Source organism: Rattus norvegicus, chromosome 17 (genome assembly GCF_021556685.1).
Source record: "Rattus norvegicus strain SHRSP/BbbUtx chromosome 17, alternate assembly SHRSP_T2T, whole genome shotgun sequence".
In the NCBI taxonomy this organism is placed as follows: Eukaryota; Metazoa; Chordata; class Mammalia; order Rodentia; family Muridae; genus Rattus; species Rattus norvegicus.
This window is the reverse complement of record NC_141550.1, coordinates 52,811,342-52,830,968: the sequence shown is the minus strand read 5'-3', so window position 1 is coordinate 52,830,968 and position 19,627 is coordinate 52,811,342. Positions and strand designations below refer to the sequence as shown.

Sequence of the window (19,627 nt, the reverse complement as noted above, 5' to 3'; positions counted from 1 at the left end):
CATTTGCTATAACCAATGGTCTGTCATAAGTGTGGCCATAGTGGGCTCCCAGAATCTATCTACTATCAGCCCCTGACTCCTAACACCACACAACTTCTATTTTTTTCATGTTTATAGAGTAGAGGCCCAGTTTCCAAAATCTAAAGTACACTCCTTCATCATTCCAAAGAAAATAACAGTGATAAAAAGAAAGGTAACCTTCAACAGAACTAAGCACAACTATTAAAAAATATATATTAAGTTGTCCTCAGTGACTGCTATAGAAATCATCACCATTAACCTTGTCTCAAACAAACCCATTACAATACTTGTTAAGATAGTAGGGCATTGCCTCCCAGGGGCATTTACTTAGTTTAGTTTCTCTGAGAGAAAAGGAATGGATGTACAGAACTGAGAGAGACTTTGTAATGCTTTCAAAACTCATCTATAAATGTGACACCATTCCTGATAAAGTAGGTAATTCTCTTTGTCTGTGTCTCTGCGTCTCTGCGTCTCTGCCTCTCTCTCTCTCTCTCTCTCTCACTCTCTCTCTCCCCCTCCCCCTTCCCCACCCCTCCCTCTCCCTCTCCCTCTCCCTTTCCCTCTCCCTCTCCCTCTCTCTCTCCCTCTTGGAGTCTCCTGCCTTCCTCTGTTGCTCCCTACTCTGGTCTGCCTAAATGACTTGATTCTCATGAAGAGAAAAGTGGATGTGATGCTGTTGGCTCCCAGATCAGGTTAGAATACTTGAGCTTGGAAAGCCAGATTCCACCCGAGGTTTCGTCTTAGTTCCTACTTTCATCATCCCCCTCCTGACCAGTGCTTTCCCTGGGAACCCAGCCATAACACTACAAAGAAGCCCAGCTGACAGGAAGAAACCCAAGAGATACTCTGGCTAATGGTTCCAGCCAAAATTCAAGCCAGGCTCCAGCCATAGCTTTCAGACATAGAGACAATCAGCTTTCAGATCATTCTAGCCCCACCTGGCGATTGGGTTCCACTAGATGATACCAAGTGAGAATTAGGTTCATTGTCTCTTATAGACCCTACCCAAGATAAAGACTTGTGAATATAGTAAGTGTCCCTATGTGAGCTGCTAATCTGAACATTCAGTGTAGCAGTGTATGATGTTAACTTCTGATATTCACTCTAAAGCTCTTGATACACTTCCATCTAGACAGACATTAGCAGTTCTGTAGTTCTCAGACCAGACTCAAGAATTACCCTCTCAGGAGGGAGCTGGGAACTTGGACTACTTTGGGAACGCTGTTCTCTTTGTTTAGAAGGAGAATGGTATCCTGTGTGATCATTCTATCAAGAATGTAATTGATGAGAGACAAGTAATTTTCCAAAATGGTATTCACATATGCTCTCATCTGTGTCCCTTAGCTAATCCTGCAAATGATTCTATGCCTCTCCTCCCATGATTCATTCCTGTACCATCTGCTTCCTGCTTTCAGGGCATTTCTTAACGTGGTAAATTATTAAATTTCTAGACAAATATTACTTAGTTACCTGTACTGTTTACCATCTGTGAAATCCATGAGAACAGAAACAAATTCTTAGTTATCATTTTATTATGCAAACCTAGTACAATGCTTATCAGAAATGTACTAAATAATTATTGGCATGTAGACCTTTATTTCTTTATCTTAGCTTTATCATTCTCTCTGACCTCCTCTTTCCTCCTGTGTCCCCAGGCAGGATAGGAGACTTCTGTGAGTAGAGTCTATTTCCCCTTAATATTCAGCAAGTATTTACCAAGTGTGGATGATGTCCAGAAACATTCAATTCAGAAGTGGTTCAATTCAAAAAACATTTATCTGGTATTTAATATATTCAAGATCTATTATCTATCCTCTAAGGACTGCTACCTAGCAAAAGAAGCAGACAAATGCTCAAGTCATTGTAATACCAGACAAAATCTGATAGTGACTGCAAGAGAAGTGGGGGAAATGAGAGAAGAGCCATAAGGAAAGGCAGGGTGCACTGCAGTGTGGGGAACCAAGGAGCTTGACCAAACGATGTTGATCAGAAATGGAAGAGAGAAAGCTGGGGAACATTCAGTAAGTATTACTTTTTGGGGAAAAAATCCTTGCAATAAGGTTAACATTGCAAACAATGGAAGATATGAAGTGTTTCTGTATACCTGACCTATTTTACTTCACTGATGTGACATTGGCTAAGGCCCTGCTATAGATCCTATAGAAGGCCCTGCTATAGATCATATAGATTTTTCTCCAAAATGCCTGATAGCAAAGTGTGGATATGTGAAAGATCAGAAGAGCGAGGCCATGGTGTTCTTATTAAAAATGTTATAAAATTACTGTTTCATCCACACAAAAAAATACTAAAGAAAGGTCTGTAATGGTCAAACATGTTATACTTTTAAGTCAAGAAATGCTACAGTTTAAGACTCTGTTTTCTAAAATGTTTCAAATTTCTGTGTATGAGTGTTTTGTGTGAATATATATTTATGTGTGTGTGTATATATATATATATATATATATATATATATATATATATATATATATATATACCACATGCATGCTCAGTGCCCATGGAAGGCAGGAGGGCATCAGATTCCCTAGAAGTGGAGTTACAAATGGTTGTAAACCACATGTCTGCTCAGGAACAAACTCAGGTCCTCTGTTAAAAACTGCCAGTATTCTTAACTACTGAGAAAATTTTCCAGCCTCTTAATATTTTCTTTTTAACTGATAATTAACAGTTGCATGTATTTGCAAGGTTCATGTGATATTTGACATGCTAGTACATTGCACAATAATTAATAAGGGCCATTAATACACTTTACGTTTCTGTGTAAAGAATATAAAAATCTACTGTAGAATGTAAAAGCAGATAAATTCATCTGTGTGTTTGTTTAAAGTCTCTAGAAGAAATAATTCTTAGGGCTGATGTTTAGATTTCTGGCTGGGTAAAAGCATTTGCTTCTTCTGAAGTTGGATGACCTGAGTTTTACCACTGGATCCCAAGGTAGGAGATGACCAATTCGCAAAAGTTTTTCTCTGTTCTCAACGTGGATACTGTGTAGGAAAACCCTGATCCTTCATATTAACTCATAAGTAATAAAAATAAAAAATAAAAATTTAAAACTGAAGTTGAATTCAAGACTTGACTAGTGAGTTCCAGGCCAGTCTGGACTATGTGAAATTCTGATAAACAGACAGAGCAGTAGACAGATGGTGTTTATTTTACTTAATGTTAACATGATTGTGGGCATTAATTCAATTTGAAAACATGTGCTATCGATCTTGTACACACTCACGTTTTAGACTGGCTGACATGTGTGTAAATAAAATAATTTGCAAATGTCAATAAGAGATGTGTATGTGATATGAATATGTAATTAACCCCAAGTTGCCACCATACCAACAGCAGACCCTTCTTACCGTGGCCATTTTGTATGCATAAAAGGAACTAAGTTTTCAAAATCTCAAATGAAATCTCTATTCTCAGAAAGGTAGTGACAATTTCCCCTCAAATACAGCTTTCAACAAGCATGTTGAAGTCTTGCAACAATAGTTTTTATTTAAGGTGTTATCTTACTGTTGGTTTGTTTTTAAAATAAAATGTTAAGAATTTTCTTTTGAATATTAGGAAAATATTAAACACTGGCAATATACGCTTCCCAATGAAGGTCCCATGGATTTCAAGTTGCAGCTGTGGTCCGCATACCTAACCTATGGTCCACATAGTTAAACCTTTGGCAGGATGAAAGGGTTTCCTCTGTAACAGAGAAACTCATCAGTCTAGTCAAACCATAACAGCTTCTGGGATAGTAATTATATCCTCCATTCAGCCTGAGATTTGGCTTTTTAGGGGAACAATTAAATAAAGAAAGCAGATCCTTAATTTGTTTTGGTCTTTAAAATGCTTCCAACTCTTTGTTGTACTGTCATCTGGATAACTGTCCCTTCTCAGGTTGAGAAAGCCCACTAGTTTTCCAAGTGGTGAAGGAAGTCACATTAGGTAAACATCTCTCTGTGGGAGAATATACCTTCCTTACATAATCCCCACTGCTGGCGTTTAGTAATTTCCTAATCTCCCTCATATGCCAGCCTGTTATTTTAATTTTCCTGTTTGAGAAAGGGAAGTGGGGGGGGGCACTAAGAACTCCAACTCCTTTGTCTATGAAAGATCTCAGAGTATTTCACTAAGGACAAATGCTAGATCCCTAATTTTGGTAAAAATGTGTTCAAGACAGTGAAAAACCTGTGCCTGACCTAAAAGTTAGCAAGGTCTCTTGGAGATAAAGCTAGAACTGCATAGATGAATCCATTCGAATGAAGATAGCTACTGGGGAATGGGCCCAATCATGAGCTAGAAAAGTCTTATCGCCTTCCAAGGCATTTCATGTTATACTACTTCTCAACACCAATGTTATTTTAAAGATTTCAATTACATGAGAGAATTACAGTCTCCCACATTTTAAATTTAGAACTGGATAATATATATAACTGTCCCTTTTCCACCCTTCCACCCTCACCCATATGCTCTATAAAATGCAGGCAGAGAATCACAATCTTCTCTAGAATCTTCTAGCATCTGTTTATAGATTTCTTCCTAAATAATTTTTGAAGAAAGCAATTGTTAATGTATCTGAAGAAGGGAGAGATACTGTTATCCTGAGAAGGAGATCCCCAGAAGACCCCTTTGGCCAAGAGGTCCCTAAGACCCAATGCTTCTTTATGAAGAGGCACAGAAAGTTTTGGTGTTAGTTTTATTCCATTTAGTGCTAAAAAATAATCAACTACTTTCTGAAAATGGCCAACTCACTTTCAATTTAACTACTTGCAGTATTTGCTTGCCCCAAACTCTACAGAGTTCTCTAAGTGTCAATCATTTTAAACCCAGCACTGCCCTGTGCAGTGTCGTTAAACCTTCCAATCAGAGGTGAGAATATAGAAGCTTAAGTCATAAATTTTGCTGAGACAACTACTTAAGTGGCAATCCAAGGTCAACCCCAAGCTCTAGGCTGAGCCAGGGTCAAGCCCAAACTCAAGGCTAAGCCAGGGTCAACCTCAAACTCAAGGCTGAGCCAGGGTCAAGCCCACACTCTAGGCTAAGCCAGGGTCAACCTCAAACTCAAGGCTGAGCCAGGGTCAACCTCAAACTCAAGGCTGAGCCATGGTCAAGCCCAAATTCAAAGCTGAGCCAGGGTCAACCCCACGCTCTAGGCTGAGCCAGGGTCAACCCCAAGCTCTAGGCTGAGCCAGGGTCAACCCCAAGCTCTAGGCTGAGCCAGGGTCAACCACAAACTCAAGGCTGAGCCAGAGTCAACTACAAACTCAAGGTAAGCCAGCAGCCTTGAGTATTGTGTTAAGTAATATGTGACAAGAATTTGGGAAAGAGAACAGACCTAAGAAAATCAGTTCACAAAATAAACTTCTAGTTTATTCTCCCTTTGGACACAACTAAGAAATGTACAAAGACAGAGTTTTGTTTTTATGCCTCAAACACAATGGCAAAATACTACCATTGTAATTTGTTGTGTGTCACATAATAATTCTTTTTTCCTTTGACAATATTTTTGGAATAATAGTTATTCCTTGAAGACTAGTTATTCCTCAATGCAGCTTCTGACCAATTAAAAACTTCTAAAATATACAGTTTTGAAGGTCAATACATTTAAAAGAAACATTAGAAACATAGATGAAAAGGCTAATTTATAGTAGGCTTCCGAGTGGGGCTGTTTAAGGAGGATTCATTTTTGCACACTAATATCTGTCCTAATGTTAAACTATGCTACTCTTACTTTCTCTGTAAAGTCTCCAGCACCTGCCATAAAGAAGGCACGCAATACATATTTTTGTGTTGATGAATTCACAGTTGAATGTTGAATACATAAACTGTAAAGTACAAAGTAGAAATAGAACTATATAATGAATAGAACAAATATGGAAGAACCATGTTTTCACTTTTTTCACACACTGAAATGACACTGTGACATATTTACACAACACACAAACACACACACATACGAGAGAGAGAGAGAGAGAGAGAGAGAGAGAGAGAGAGAGAGAGAGAGACTTGCTTTGCTTTGGTGTGAGCCTGTAGTATAGAAGAAGAAAACTGGTCTCAAAACCTCAGCAGCAAAGAAGAGAAATATCAGAAGCAAAGACACGAAGAGGTGATGAAAATTCCTAGGAAAAGTAATTTCAAAGATTCAATATAGAAACGATCCCAGGATATCATGATTGTATTTTCATCAATTGTTTTATTTTGAGAAGAAAATCTGGTTCTTCTAACTTCTGTTAGTGTGTCCCCACCAACATCCAAAACAAAAACAAAAGTGCAGAACGCTGCTCCACATGACCTATGACTGTCAGAGCAAAAGAGCAATCGTGATTGATCTCAGTGGAGAATAATAATGGCAGCAACTCCTCTACCATTTCTTTACACCATTTCTGCAAAGGATGGCATGGGATGGCAAAATGGCAGCATTATCATTTCAGAGCATAAAACATTTACAAAACCTTGCTAATCACTGCAGATAGCCTTGTACTTAAATTAACACTGAAAATGCCATCACCTATTATCCATATATTAGATATATAAGATTGATTTTTGAAAGTATTTATAAACAATTTGACAAAAGTCTTTTGGCTGGTAAACATGGATGTTCTATTATTATCTTTGTAGGTTGTATGAAGTATTCCACAAAGAGTAAGCTAATTGGAAATATTATGACGTTAAAAGTATTAAATTATTTTTATGTTCACTTGTTAGATATTCAAACAGCCTATTAAGAGGTGTATTTCAGCCTTCAGTTATCTACTTTTAAATTTTTAGTTATCTTGCCCCCTCCCAGGCTGCAAAAAGTGTCTGACCAAGTAACTGACTTAGCTTCCGAGCACCTAACATGAGAGTGCAATTTTAATGCCTTCTAATCATACAAATCAATATGAGATTTTTGTACTTGTGATGACCTTCCTGGAATTATCCCCCCATTTTGGCTGAATCCAAGTGAGTGGAGGCTATTTGATAAAAAAAATAAAAAATAAAAGAATCCTAAGAGTGTGAAATAAGAGCCCTCGCTTCTTCCGCCAGACTCCTCTTGACAGAAAGATGATAGAAGCGTTCCATCCCTCGGAGGGTAAATGCAAACTGACAAGAGATGAGCCTTTAGATGTTGAATATAATCTTGAATTGTGCTTGAAGTGTCTTATTATCTTGTCTTTTGATGTCTGAAGGGGCGCCTCATTGTTAGGAAAGGAAAGCCCTCGCACAGCTTTGCCATCTTTAAAAATTGTTTGGCCTTTAACAACTGCTTTTCCAACTAATGTCCATTTCTCCTGACAATAAATATGGCAGGACGACGGCAAGTGACAAACAATTTACTTTACATGCTACACTTCTATGGAGTTTGAGAGCTCATGTGGAAGTGTATTTTAAAAAGCTCATAGAAATTAGCAGTATTACAAATGTTAAGGGGCCTGGGCTCCACGGGCATCCACTGATGTAGAGTTATTCATCTTGGCTCTTCCCTGCTGTTCCGGGTGTGATATCTCACTGGTGCCAGATTCACAATTCTGGTTCTTTATTTATCATTGACTAAAAATAGCCAAGGGAAAATGAAAGACCAGCAATCAATTCTGACAGATTCCATGAAGGAAACACACACACAGACACACACACACACACACACACACACACACACACACACACACACACACAATGTGCTTCTAGTGTTCAGTACATTGCACACAGAGAATGCTGTTTTTAAGCAGTACACTGAGGTCGACAACGGGGTCCCTGCATTTTACTTCTTATCTCACAACCTTCACTTTCTAATTTCCTCCGTCACTCTGGCCACTCCGTACCCTTCATATCTACCGATTGCTTTGTGGTTTGTTTTTAACCTTAAAAGTTTAATGATGCTCCTGGCCGAAGTGATTCCTTAGCAGCTAAATCACGGGCATCATAGTTCCCTGCCACACGGCCAGATTTTGTAAAAGCTTTCAGGTTCTTTTCTCAGACCTTCCTCACTCTCAGAATCCATAAGAATTCTCAAAAGAACCATAAACCGCTACAGGGTTTGGGTTATTATGTCATTATAAAGCCATATTGATACACGGCTGATCACAAGACTTGTGGTCCCATTTCTAGGTTCTCAGCAAGCACCCAGCTCCCTGCTTCCTTTTTCTTTTCATTTTTATTTAAAGCAGCCAGTTGAAGACAATAAGCCCTTCAAAGCATGATACTTAACTTTTAAAAGAAATTTCTGATTCCTTGAAGATTCCAGATGGCTCATTAGGAAATTACCATGAATACAAAATATATTGGGAGAACTAAAGATTTCAAACTAAAGCATAGACTTGTCTACCTGGATTTTGGGGTAATTACTTAAGTTAACTTAAAATTAATTTAATCTCAAAACTGTGACCAAAATGAGCCACCCAACATTCAAAGGCACACATGTATTCCCTCTCGGACTCTGGGAAAATCCTGACCCAAGATTGAGATGAGTCTCTCCCTATGCAGTTGCCACTCACTGACTACACTGTATTCTATTGCCAGCACTACATGGTTTCGTTGAAACATTAGTTTTGCACAATGTGTCCTGCATGCTGCTTCCTTTGCGGATTGTTTCCCCCTTTTGTACATTTGTATCTTTTGGTAAATGAAATGCATGCATTGGAAAAGAGGCCAGCTCTTACAAAGGGAAGCTCACCCCTCTATTCCGTGTCCTATACGTTCATCACTAAATATAGGGGCGTGTGGTTTCTTATTTGATTTTAATTCTCTACCTTTGGTTTATTTGGGCAATAACTGACTGTGCAGTAATATGTCCATGCTTTTTAAACAACTTCAAATGTCTGCATTCTTAAATCAAATTAATCCTTTAGCATTTCTTCTCCTCGGACAGGGTTGATTCTTGTCTTCAATGCATTGCATAAAACCATTAATTTGCAAAAGTAAATCATGCTATACCAATACCAAGAGAAAAATCATCAACGTGGCCATCAAAAGGTAGAAAGATGAGCATTAGCACACTATCGCAGTAGTGAATGACTAAAATGGCAATTATTTCTTGCATATCACAAATCTGTGCCTATGTAAATGTTGATTCAGGCACACAGTATTCGTACAGAACTGTGTAACAAACATTTTACTTATGCTTGAACAAATTGCCTTTTGCTGATTAAAATAATAGATACTTAATGGTGTGATAGACATATCCACAAGTTAATACATGTCTAAGTTTCCATAATTTGAACATATGGAAAGCATTTTCCTGAGCTCGTATGGATTATTTTAAAAAGCACATATACTTTTTCCAATGCAAACTGTGCACAATTTCTGAGGAATTCTGTTGTCAGGTACCAGCCAGGATCAAGAGGACAGTTAGGTACAGTCCAAATGTCCAAAGATAGTAACTTGTAATCCTTTATTAGCAAATCTTAGTTTGATCCATTTTATATAAGACTATTATTTTAATATCCAGCAGTATACTCTAATAGTGCATGAATGGTTTGAATTAATGCTTAACTTAACTAGTTTATAATGCTTACTGTTATAAACTAGCCTTTATCATAAACTTATGATACAAAATACGTAGTACTACAAATTGGGTAGACACTGAGTGGTGTGTGGATATATAGAAAAATCAAGACAAAAGTGCACTGGTAAACTTTCCATGGAGTCAATGTTTTTCTGATTTCTTGACTGCAACAAACTTTTATAACAATCAGGTCATCCCCTGCCCCATTAACTGCACGAACTTAAAAGTAGGGAATGAAATATCTGGGAATTATTTTAATAGAGAAAAATATTTCATAGGTAGATATTTTATAGATAAGTATAAGAAAATGCTAATACCAAAAGACACACCCGGACAGACTTACTAAACTCTCAGTATATCACTGGTACACAGGTGTTATGAAAATCACCTTCATTGTTTACCTCATTTTCAGGTCAAACCAATGAGTTTTACTGGAGTTTTATCTGTGTTATTTTCTTAAAAGTGTCTTAGCCATCTTAATAAATGTAACTTCCATTATAGAGTTTTACCTCTCATGGTGTTCAACACAAAGAACTTTGAAAATATTCAATTTACATTCAATGATATCTCTTAGTTCCTGCTATTGCAATTGGGTTACTCTTTTCCCTCTTTAAGCAGTTTTGATGGGAGTATAGTTCGCCGATAAAAGTACTTTAAGTAGATACATCACTGATACCCAGGTAATGTACTAGAAAAATAATGAAATAAGTAAATCAGTAGTGACTTCCGGGAGATTCTGCAGAACAAGTGATTGGGCTACACATTTATCACTGAATAGTTAGAACACAAAGTTAATTTCCATTTCTCTGAAGACAAACTTTCTTTAATGAAGAGAGATTTGGTGTTACATTTTTTTCAACCGCTGCAACCACTAGAAAAAGCTTAGTCTATCCGACAGATCAAAGCACAGTATTGAGTCTTTCTATAAACAAGGCCACTCAGTTTTATATTTTTATGAACCTCAACTCTGGCAATCACACAATTGGAGTTTATACTCAAAGATTGAGAATTGGTCCACATGTTAGTAACCAGATATTGTGTCATGCCTACTAACTGCCGAGACCTAAATCTTCTATTATGAATAATTTTTGAAGTACCCCTTACTTGAAAGCATTTCAAAAATAAGTCCAATACTGATCAGTTTAGAATTTCATTTGAGTTTGAGGTGTCCAACTGCAGAATGCCACAAAAAATTAATACACTTATATTCAGATTTCTAAGAGAAATACCAAGTAAAATCTCAAAGGATAAACATTTTAAAAGTAAGAAGTGGCATAAACAGCTGAAAAACAAGCCAAGCAAACAAAAAACACTGGCAAACTACAGAACGCAGGCAAACCAAAACAAGAAAATGTCAGAGCCTGGTGGATATTAAAGGGACATGAGTCCAGGAAGAATGGCAACAGTGTGACTGTGAGCTTACCATAGCTACCTCTGCCTTTGGAGGTTTTAAAAATGTATTAACCTGACAGCAGGAAGTGTTATACAGATTGCCCCCCTGACAGGGCACTGGTCGGGGCTCAACACTTTGCTATCTTTCTCTTTAGTATTAGAAACTCAAGAAGTGAATTAAGCTGGCCAGGTGCAGATTTGGGTAAGTATGCCTTCTCCTACGATTGCCTCACCTTCCTAAGAAAGGTCTGAGAACTCAGGGGCAGCCTAGAGCAGAGCTGAACGCCCCCACTTCCTTTTCCCAGCTACTTTCTTTTAAATGTGTGATGTCTGATGTATTATTAATCCCAAAACATGGACCAGCAAGGTCGCCAAAGAGATGCCATCTCTCTCCCAAATGATCTGTTTACTGTGCAGTAACACCAGCTTTGCCTGAAACAGTCCTACTTAAAAGCTCAGCTCTCGAGTGGGGGAATATTTTATTTGGTCAATTTTTGAAAATAATGACATTAATTCTATAACTAAACTAGATGATCAAGAGAGCAGGCAATCTACTAAAGGACTAAGCATTGGAAGGCACTTCTATTAATTATGACACAGACAAAGCTGGGAAAAGTACAAAACACTACAATGCCAGGTAACCTTTAAGGTAGACACACCACGGCATTCTAAAGGCTAAGATGGGATCATTCAAAGGAATGACTGGGTGCGGATAAATCTGATGGTATATGCCTTACCTTATTTTTGACCGTTTATGGAACCATTTAACAATAATAACAAAATATGTAAACTACAGCAATCAAACTAAAAGGGAGGAGAGGAAGCCATAGGCACACTCTGCCAGCTGACGCATTCCCTCCTCGCATCTTTAGTCTGTGCAATGCTGAACTTCTCTTCTGTAACACTGGTCTGACCAGAGCACCCCAGGCATGGTGAGTGGCAGAAAAGGAAAGCACCAAGGAAGTCCCCACCGAGTCTTCAGTCACACACTGTGCACCGTGCTCCAGTGCAGTGCCGCCTAGCAATGAGCACGGCTCACTGAGGCAGTCTGCTGAGAAGTTTGAGCACAGCCAGCTTTCTTATTAGTTTCATTTCAAAGGATAATATATATGTTATACATTTGTATTTCAAAGGAAAAATGTATATCGAAGATATATTTCAAAGGATACTGTACATATAGATACACACACACACACACACACACACACACACACACATATATAATATTTAAAGTGGATTTGTTTACAATGCAATGTCCTAACAATATTTTGGTAGCAAAACCCCACTAAACTGAAATTGTCTAAATACACACAGCCTCTCAATGACTTTTTAAATAATAATAACAGTGAATTAGTCAGAATGCAGCAGGGCAAAGACCTGCTTGACTATTAAACCATAAAGTGCTTTTGGCAAATACCTTATCCTGAATCCCATTTGCTCTCACTATCATAGACTTCTATTGATTCTGTTTAGTTCTTTTTTTTATTTTTTGCATAGAATATGTTGTTCGAATTATTTAGTTGATTTATAAATAAGAAGTTTTAAAGTTTCCTAGCAAAATACACCTTCTTTAGTAAAAAAAAAAAAGAATATGAATTTTCAATTGATATAGCGTAACTTTTAAAAATGTAGAAGCATGTTGCATATTTCAAATGAATATATTTCTCTAGAGAATTTTCCTCATCATCTTCCAGCCAACTCCCTCTGGGGCTTAAGCCCTACATGCTGATTACTGGCTCGGGCATATTTTATGAGAGCATTATAAGCACCCACGGTATTGAAACCTTGAGAAAGACATTTAAATAAAGTAATGAAGACAGCAACCTCGGAACGAAGGCCTCCAGTTGCACGCACAGGCAAGAGGCAGCCTCGCCGAAGAGCAGCCCCCACAATGCCTGCAGTGACCTCCCTGCTGACCTGCAGAGACCACTGTCTCAAGGGGTGACAGACAATTTAGTCCTTTATCCTTTTGTCATTGAAAATGACTCCATGGCTATAAATTCTAATCAAGTCAATCTGGACAGCAATTTGAAAACAGAAAATTTTCTAACGCATGATTTTGGACAAAGCTAAGTAGGAGGAAAAGGAAAAGAGACAAGTGTATTTCCTAGCATGGAGAATTCATTGACCCATCTTTCAACTCTTTTCTAATAGTTCACAGACAAATGATATTGAAAATGCTCACTCTTGAGAATATCATAATTTTTGTTAAGCGAGAAAAATAAAAGCTATCATGTTATAGGAGAAAAACAGCCATATTTTTTTTTAAAATACAACGTCCATAAAGGATGTGTTTCTCTTTCAGTTCAACATTCTGAGCTGTGTGTCTCGCTCACACTTGTGTGATACAACAGGAAAATAAGCCACTCTGCCCAGCACGGCTGCCCAGGGTAGCTAGAACTTAAATACAAGCAATCATAGGGTTTACCTTGAAACAATACGAATTGTCCCAGGGGAAGCACTGTTCGTAAATCATTTTCAAATCTCAAATACATAGAAAGGAAATATTTAGGATCTGTTTTATGAGGTCTCACTTCTGCAGTTGAGAATACAGATATTTTTCCACGGATATATATTACTTTTATCTTTTCTGCAGCCTTTTCATGACCAAGCGGTGGATACTGCCATTTGAATTTTAGCATCCTGCTTGCTGAATGTAGGACACTAAATGCTTGATGGGTGTAACTACAAGTGAGACTCCGCATTGACATGAGCAATATAAATGTCACCAGAGAAACACGGCAACCCTTTCCCTTGGAGATTGTCTGCCAAAGGCCAGTTTGGGGGTACAGTTTCCAGTGTGTACATCACTAGTCCCATATTTGGTAACTGGCCCTGCATGGCATCAGTCATTTGATCGTGCGGCTAGAGCACTGTGACACAGCACCAGTTTCTCTAATCTTCCACGTGCAAGCCTGCACTCCATCTATCCACCGTTTTCTGTGGCTCAGAATGTAGCGGGATATGCTCATAAGCTGAAAATGGAGGTACTTTTCCATGGGCTTTATAAGAATAAATAATGCAAAGTTAATGATATTGCAGAGAACTGCCTCACCGCATGTCTCTCAATGAAATGTGGATTTATCTCTCTTAAGTGTACTTCAGTTTCCACAGCTGTTCAAGTTAAGCAAAATGCTACCTCTGATGTAATTACTTTATAAAACACAAGGGCCCTTTTCTGAACTTTCTACTTAGGCTGGCATATGGCTTCTTGTTCCTCCTTCTGGCATTCTGAGGGGCTCAGAGCATTGAAACATTCCGCACAGTATGTTTCCCTTTGGATGCAGTTAAGTACAGAGGTGCAATTTAAGGAGAGGCATAAAAAGCCCAATGGTTCCTGGGATTTCCTTTGTTTATCCATAGAGGGCATCAGTATTAGCCTTTCTCCTGCAGTTTTGGGCTGAAGATGCCATACTGTGAGAAAGACAGGTCTGTCCTCTGGGCTACTAATTTGAACAAGACCCAGATGGGTGGACAAGCTTTAAAGAAATCCATTTATACTGAAATTTCAGGTGCAGTAGGAAAACCAAGCTCTTCCTGTCCTGTTATTGTATAATGTCTCTTCATGACGCTAAACATTGCAAAATGCACAGGATTTGCCCTGATCTGCCCTTCCATACCAGAAGCATGGGCTTTTAACAACACGAAGGAAATAGAGGCACCGTGGCTTGAGAAAGAAAAGGCAGAAAGACCCTTGTGTGGAGAAAAGCTAGACTATTCAGGAACAACACAATTCTCTGTTATCAAATAAAGAACACATCTGGAACTACATCTAAAACCATAACACAATGCCCCAGACATCTACATGCTAAGGAAAACAGAATATGCCAGCACCATACATTTTATCTTTAAAATCCCTAAAAAGACTAGGTGACAAATACTTTACTTTTACAAGGTTGTGTAAACTAAAATTTTCAATTTTAAGTCTTAGTCAAAGTCTTAGCACTATTCAAAAGTAAGAGTACAATCGTCCCAATAACTAGGACATCCTTGTAAGACCGGTGAGTGCTCTCTGCTCTGTGCACTTTGTATAATTTCTGTCTCTGGTGTCTTCGTTTTTTTTCCTCAAGTTTTCAAGACTGTTAAATCAACTTGTTTCTTCTTTACCTAGTTGAAAACTGGGAATGATTCATATCGTGTTTATAAAGTAATCTAGAGGAGAAAGACAAGCTAGTAAAACATCTCGAGGCAGATTATGGGAATTTTATTGGACTGACTCTCTCATACACTCAGAAATTGAGAATCTCCAAAATGCAAGTAGGTTCCTTCCCAAGTCCTTTGTGAGTTTCCAGTTTAACTATGACTCCTTGGTCTCTGGCATCCCAGAAAGAGTCCACTTAAAATATGTTTCCAGGGAACTTTTAAAAAAGTCCATTTGCCCCCTCAGGTCTTTCAAAGCTTTCTTCACTGTGCATGCAGACCAGTAAAAGTGGAATACAAAATGCGATATAGTTCTCAACACTGAAAAAAATCTAAATAAATACGATAAAATCTGTCATCCCTTGATCTCTTCAACTGACAGAAAACAATTGTGGCTACAAACCAAATTTGACAAAATATACTTATTTTAAAAAATACATGAAATCTTTGTAACACGTACTTTAATATCTGCTGTTTTGCTGAGGTGAAGATCTCCTGCTTTTTTAAAGCTAAAGTCTTACACAGTGTAGTCAGTATCAGAGGGGGCTGCATGTAGACCTTTGCCTTCCTGTAATTGATAATTTTTCCTGATTCCTCTCATTAGCCTCTTAAAACAAAATGAGTGTTTTAAGACATAACTTTGCACACAGCTAAAGTCTTAAACTACAACTACAAACTTCTACAGAGTGAACTGTTAAAACCTCAGAGCCTAGGTGAGGAGAATTTGGTTATAGACTCCATACCTTTTGCACTAAGAGTGACCACTGGGTTTCTTAAAACTAGAATCTTTCTTAGGGAGAAAAAAATCCGTATTTTTTCCAAAAGAAACATCCAAAATAAAGTGTCTGTGTGGTTCTCTTCTGGTGTCTACCAGAACATTTGTAAGTAGAGGGGTGTCCTCTGAGAAACCGGTTGAGAGCTGCTCATCTCTCAAGAAAGTGTTCTCTAAAAAAAAATCTATTTTTAAACTAAATTAGCATTCTTCACCAAGTATTTTTTGCATGGATGTTGTTTGATTCCAAACTTTAGCGCTAATTTTTTAAATCTGAGAGCAAACAGTTTTCTGCTTGTTTGTGCTAGGTTACTTGTACAGACGTATAGACAGACACACTTGAAAAATAATTAAAAGCAAGTGTGTCAGAGACTGCTGTTCTGAAAACCTAATGTAGCATAGAGTATTTGTGCAGCACACATCTCACAGCAGCCATCACTCGGCACGTGCCTCAGCAGCCCGCTCCCCTTTCTGATTAGAGATCACAGTAGTTGGAGTTGGCTTAGAGACTGTCATGTTTGAATGACAGATGTCTCAGCTGAAGTGGCCCTCTGTTTGTTCTCCTTTATGAAACAGATTCCTAAAAGGTCCTGGGCTGTCGCCATGGTTAGCATGAGGCTAAAATATGTTAAAGAGAGGGGCTAGGGGAGAGGGGTAGGGTGTATTCTGTTCCCTCAACCTTTTTAAAAGAAGAAATACTCACTCAGATGGTGATGACAAAATGTGTTTCGTTGAGCCTTGCCTGTAGCCACCTTTGTTTACCTGGCACAGAGCGATTTGTATTGACATTTTCAGTTCTCCTCTCTCATCTTTTGACTACAGATAATAACTCTTTGCTCTCCTTCCCCTTAACAAAAGGCTGCAAAGCAACCCGAAACCGAGTCGATATTTATTCAATAAATGTTAACCAATTCACGCAATAGAACTGATTTCCTGATGATTATTACCATTTGTTCTTTCTTTTCATTCTTCTGTTTTGTTCGACTAATTTCCAACCTGGGCATGGCAACACTACTTGACAAGTCAAATGGGCAGTAAGTAAGTTCCTTGTTGGTAAAAAAAAAAAAAAGTTTGGAGGGCATCCTCCCAGACAGCTGAACAGGCTCCGTGCCTTAGCCCCTCTAAGATGCGAAGCTCCTCTTTAGCACTTACAAAAAAATTGAATGAAAAACAGGAGGAAAGGGGGGCAGGGGTGGTGGTGGCTGGATTGCTCTTCCGGACAACATGGTAGGACTGAAATGAAATACCTAGACAGACTTACCGAAGAGCTTGCTGGGAGTGTCCTCGCTGTCATTTGATTCCACGGGCGCAAGCAGGGGCTCATTCAGCTCGCTGTCTGAAGTAGCAGCCTTGTCCTCACCTCTCAACTCCGCATTCATTTCACTCCGCACTGACAGCAAGGGCTTACTGACTTGTCCAGCTATCATTGGATCCTAGGATGGGGGAAAAGAGCGAAGGGGAGGAAAAAGTGGCAGCTTTAGAGAGCGTGTCCTCTCTCCCTCTCCCTCTCTCTCTTGCACACACACTCTCCCTCTCTCCTCTCTCTTATCTCTGCCTGCTCCTGCTGTTATTGCTGGCTGCAGTCAAGTGAAGAGCTATTACAGATTCGATGAGTTCTCCATTACTCCCCTCCCTATTAAAGCTCAACTAGCATGTGAGAGATTCAGGAAGCTTCGGAGGGAAAAGGAAGGGAAAGAAACTTCTTTGCAAGCAGGCTAACCAACACAGCTTTAATTGTAGGATGTGCTTTTGTAAGGATGTTTTTACATCTTGTTCTGTCTTTAATGAAGTAAGGGGGAAAGAAAGTGCTGGCGTACTCCAGCAACGCACCTCTTTAGAAGGGGCACCCTATGGAGGGAAAGGGACTATTTTAAGAAGCCTTCTCCCTGGGGGAGAAGCAATTAAACCCTATCCCAAGAGTAGAGAAAAGAGACAGGAAAAGAGAGCGCCTGCTACAAGCTTTCAGTGGACTAGGAGATATTTCTTATGTAAATTCTCTGAACACACTTAGAAGTTGGCTACAGGGGTCCCAGACTGGGGACAGAGGCTGACCTCAAATCAAATGCACATTCTAAAGCAAACAAAACACAACAGATATACGGAAATTGCTTTATATTTTTTAAGAAAGTGGGAAAATACTTACAAGCTGTGTTCAATAATTCAGTTACCTAGAGCATCATACACCCAGAGCATTAAAGAAAAAGGAGTCAAGAATCACCTCCAGGAAAAATAAAAGGAAAAACTTTTCTCCCCCAAAATTTAGCACGCCTTTATCTCCGGCTCGATTAGACGGGCATGTTAGAATGAGAAATAGTCCTCACATCTAGCCTTTAGTCCACTTGCAAACTAAGATTGCTTTGGCACTGATATCAGATGCAGAGGCAAAGCAAAGCAAAAACTGCCTTTTCCCTTCGTGTTCTGGGAGCTATTTATTGTCAAGTTTATGCCTAAATGGTTCCTGAGCAGGAAACAGGTGACGTGCAGGCGCAGGTGGAGCAGCACGCTCCCTGCCCATCATCACATGGGTCGTGCTATGCCCGTGCTTCTGCTTTTTTTCTTTTTAATGTATTCATGCCTGAAAAGTGAATTTGATATGACACATGATAATCTATGAAAATGTTAATCAATACAAATAGTTTAAGCTGTCATCAAATGCACTTCTTTAGTCAATACTCATACCTCTGAAAACAATGTCACTGTCACCAGGGCTTAATTTGCACAGCACTTAAATATTGGACTCTGTGCATCAATGCACTCTTCTTCAAATACTGTAGGTAAACACATTTTCTCCCTATTTAAGGCTGAAGCACTCAGCACGCATTTAGCTGAGCCGAATCCTCCCTTTTGAATACCTTGATAGGTCCACTGGAGGGCAAAATTAATACTTAATTGAATCTCACAGTCATCAAAATAATCAATACTTTTTTATTATTTATTCTTTACAGTCTGTTGACTGTTTCAAACCTCTGAGGGAATGGTGGAAAGGATTCATGGCTTTGAAACACTGTCATTTAACAAGGTAATTTTCAGTGGGGCATTAGGGGTTGTGAAACATATAATAAAACAAAAATGGTGGCTTATAATAGGAAGAAAGAGAAGAATTATATTTCTGCCATCTAACAAAACAGGATAAATAAAAAAAGCAAGTGCAGAGAGCAAGGCAGGAGGGGGATGAGGGAGAAGAGAAAGGCTGGCTTTTGAAGGGTTTTATCATATCAAGAGCAGAGCTGAGCTTTCATAATGCTGACATTTCTCATCCTGACAATCCTAAACAAGTGGAAAGGATGCGATCGCAGATATCATCTTTCATCACATTCCCCAGCCTAAGAACCAACATGACAGCTCCTCGGCCCTTTACACTGTTAATTACTAAATAAAATACTACTCTCTGTCAACATCAGATTATTGTAGATAGCAACCACAAACATTTCTCCATTGTTCCCCCCCTGAAGCTGGGATACCTACCTTGAACTCTTTAGAAAATAGATTAGGCTTGTCTCAGTGTATTGTAAATATTTGAAATAGAATCAATGTAATCAATGCGGTCGACCCATAGTATTGTCAATCTAAATTTACGGTGATAGATTAGTATCCCAGGCACTGGGTTTGTTGGCTGGATTTTGGAGCACTTGGCATTGGGAGGTGAAGAGAGAGACTGACAAAAGACAAAGGAGGTGGGCAATTCTCAAATTTCCCCAGAATTTCTCCCTGTGTGTTTGTTGTTTTTCGTTGCTGCTGTTGTTCTGATTTAGTAAGTAGTCTGGGAAAGGAACAGCACTGGTTATCTCATTGTATTTATATTGTGCATGTCACAGAAC

General features: G+C 38.8%; 1 protein-coding gene across 2 annotated transcripts in view; it reads right to left on the bottom strand.

The window, feature by feature from the left end:
* Pou6f2 (POU class 6 homeobox 2) overlaps positions 1–19,605 on the bottom strand; it is a 450,333-nt gene extending 430,728 nt beyond the window's left edge. Inside the window, exons 1-2 of one of the 2 annotated variants that reach the window (XR_015640979.1) lie at positions 19,275–19,605; positions 17,071–17,242 (exon numbers count right to left, since the gene is read on the bottom strand). Coding sequence is in view for 1 of the 2 variants with exons in the window: in NM_001101002.2 (NP_001094472.2) it covers positions 17,071–17,236 (166 nt within the window). In the remaining variant the exon portion in view is untranslated. 2 annotated transcript variants of the gene reach the window in all.
* Positions 19,606–19,627: the final 22 nt, after the last annotated feature.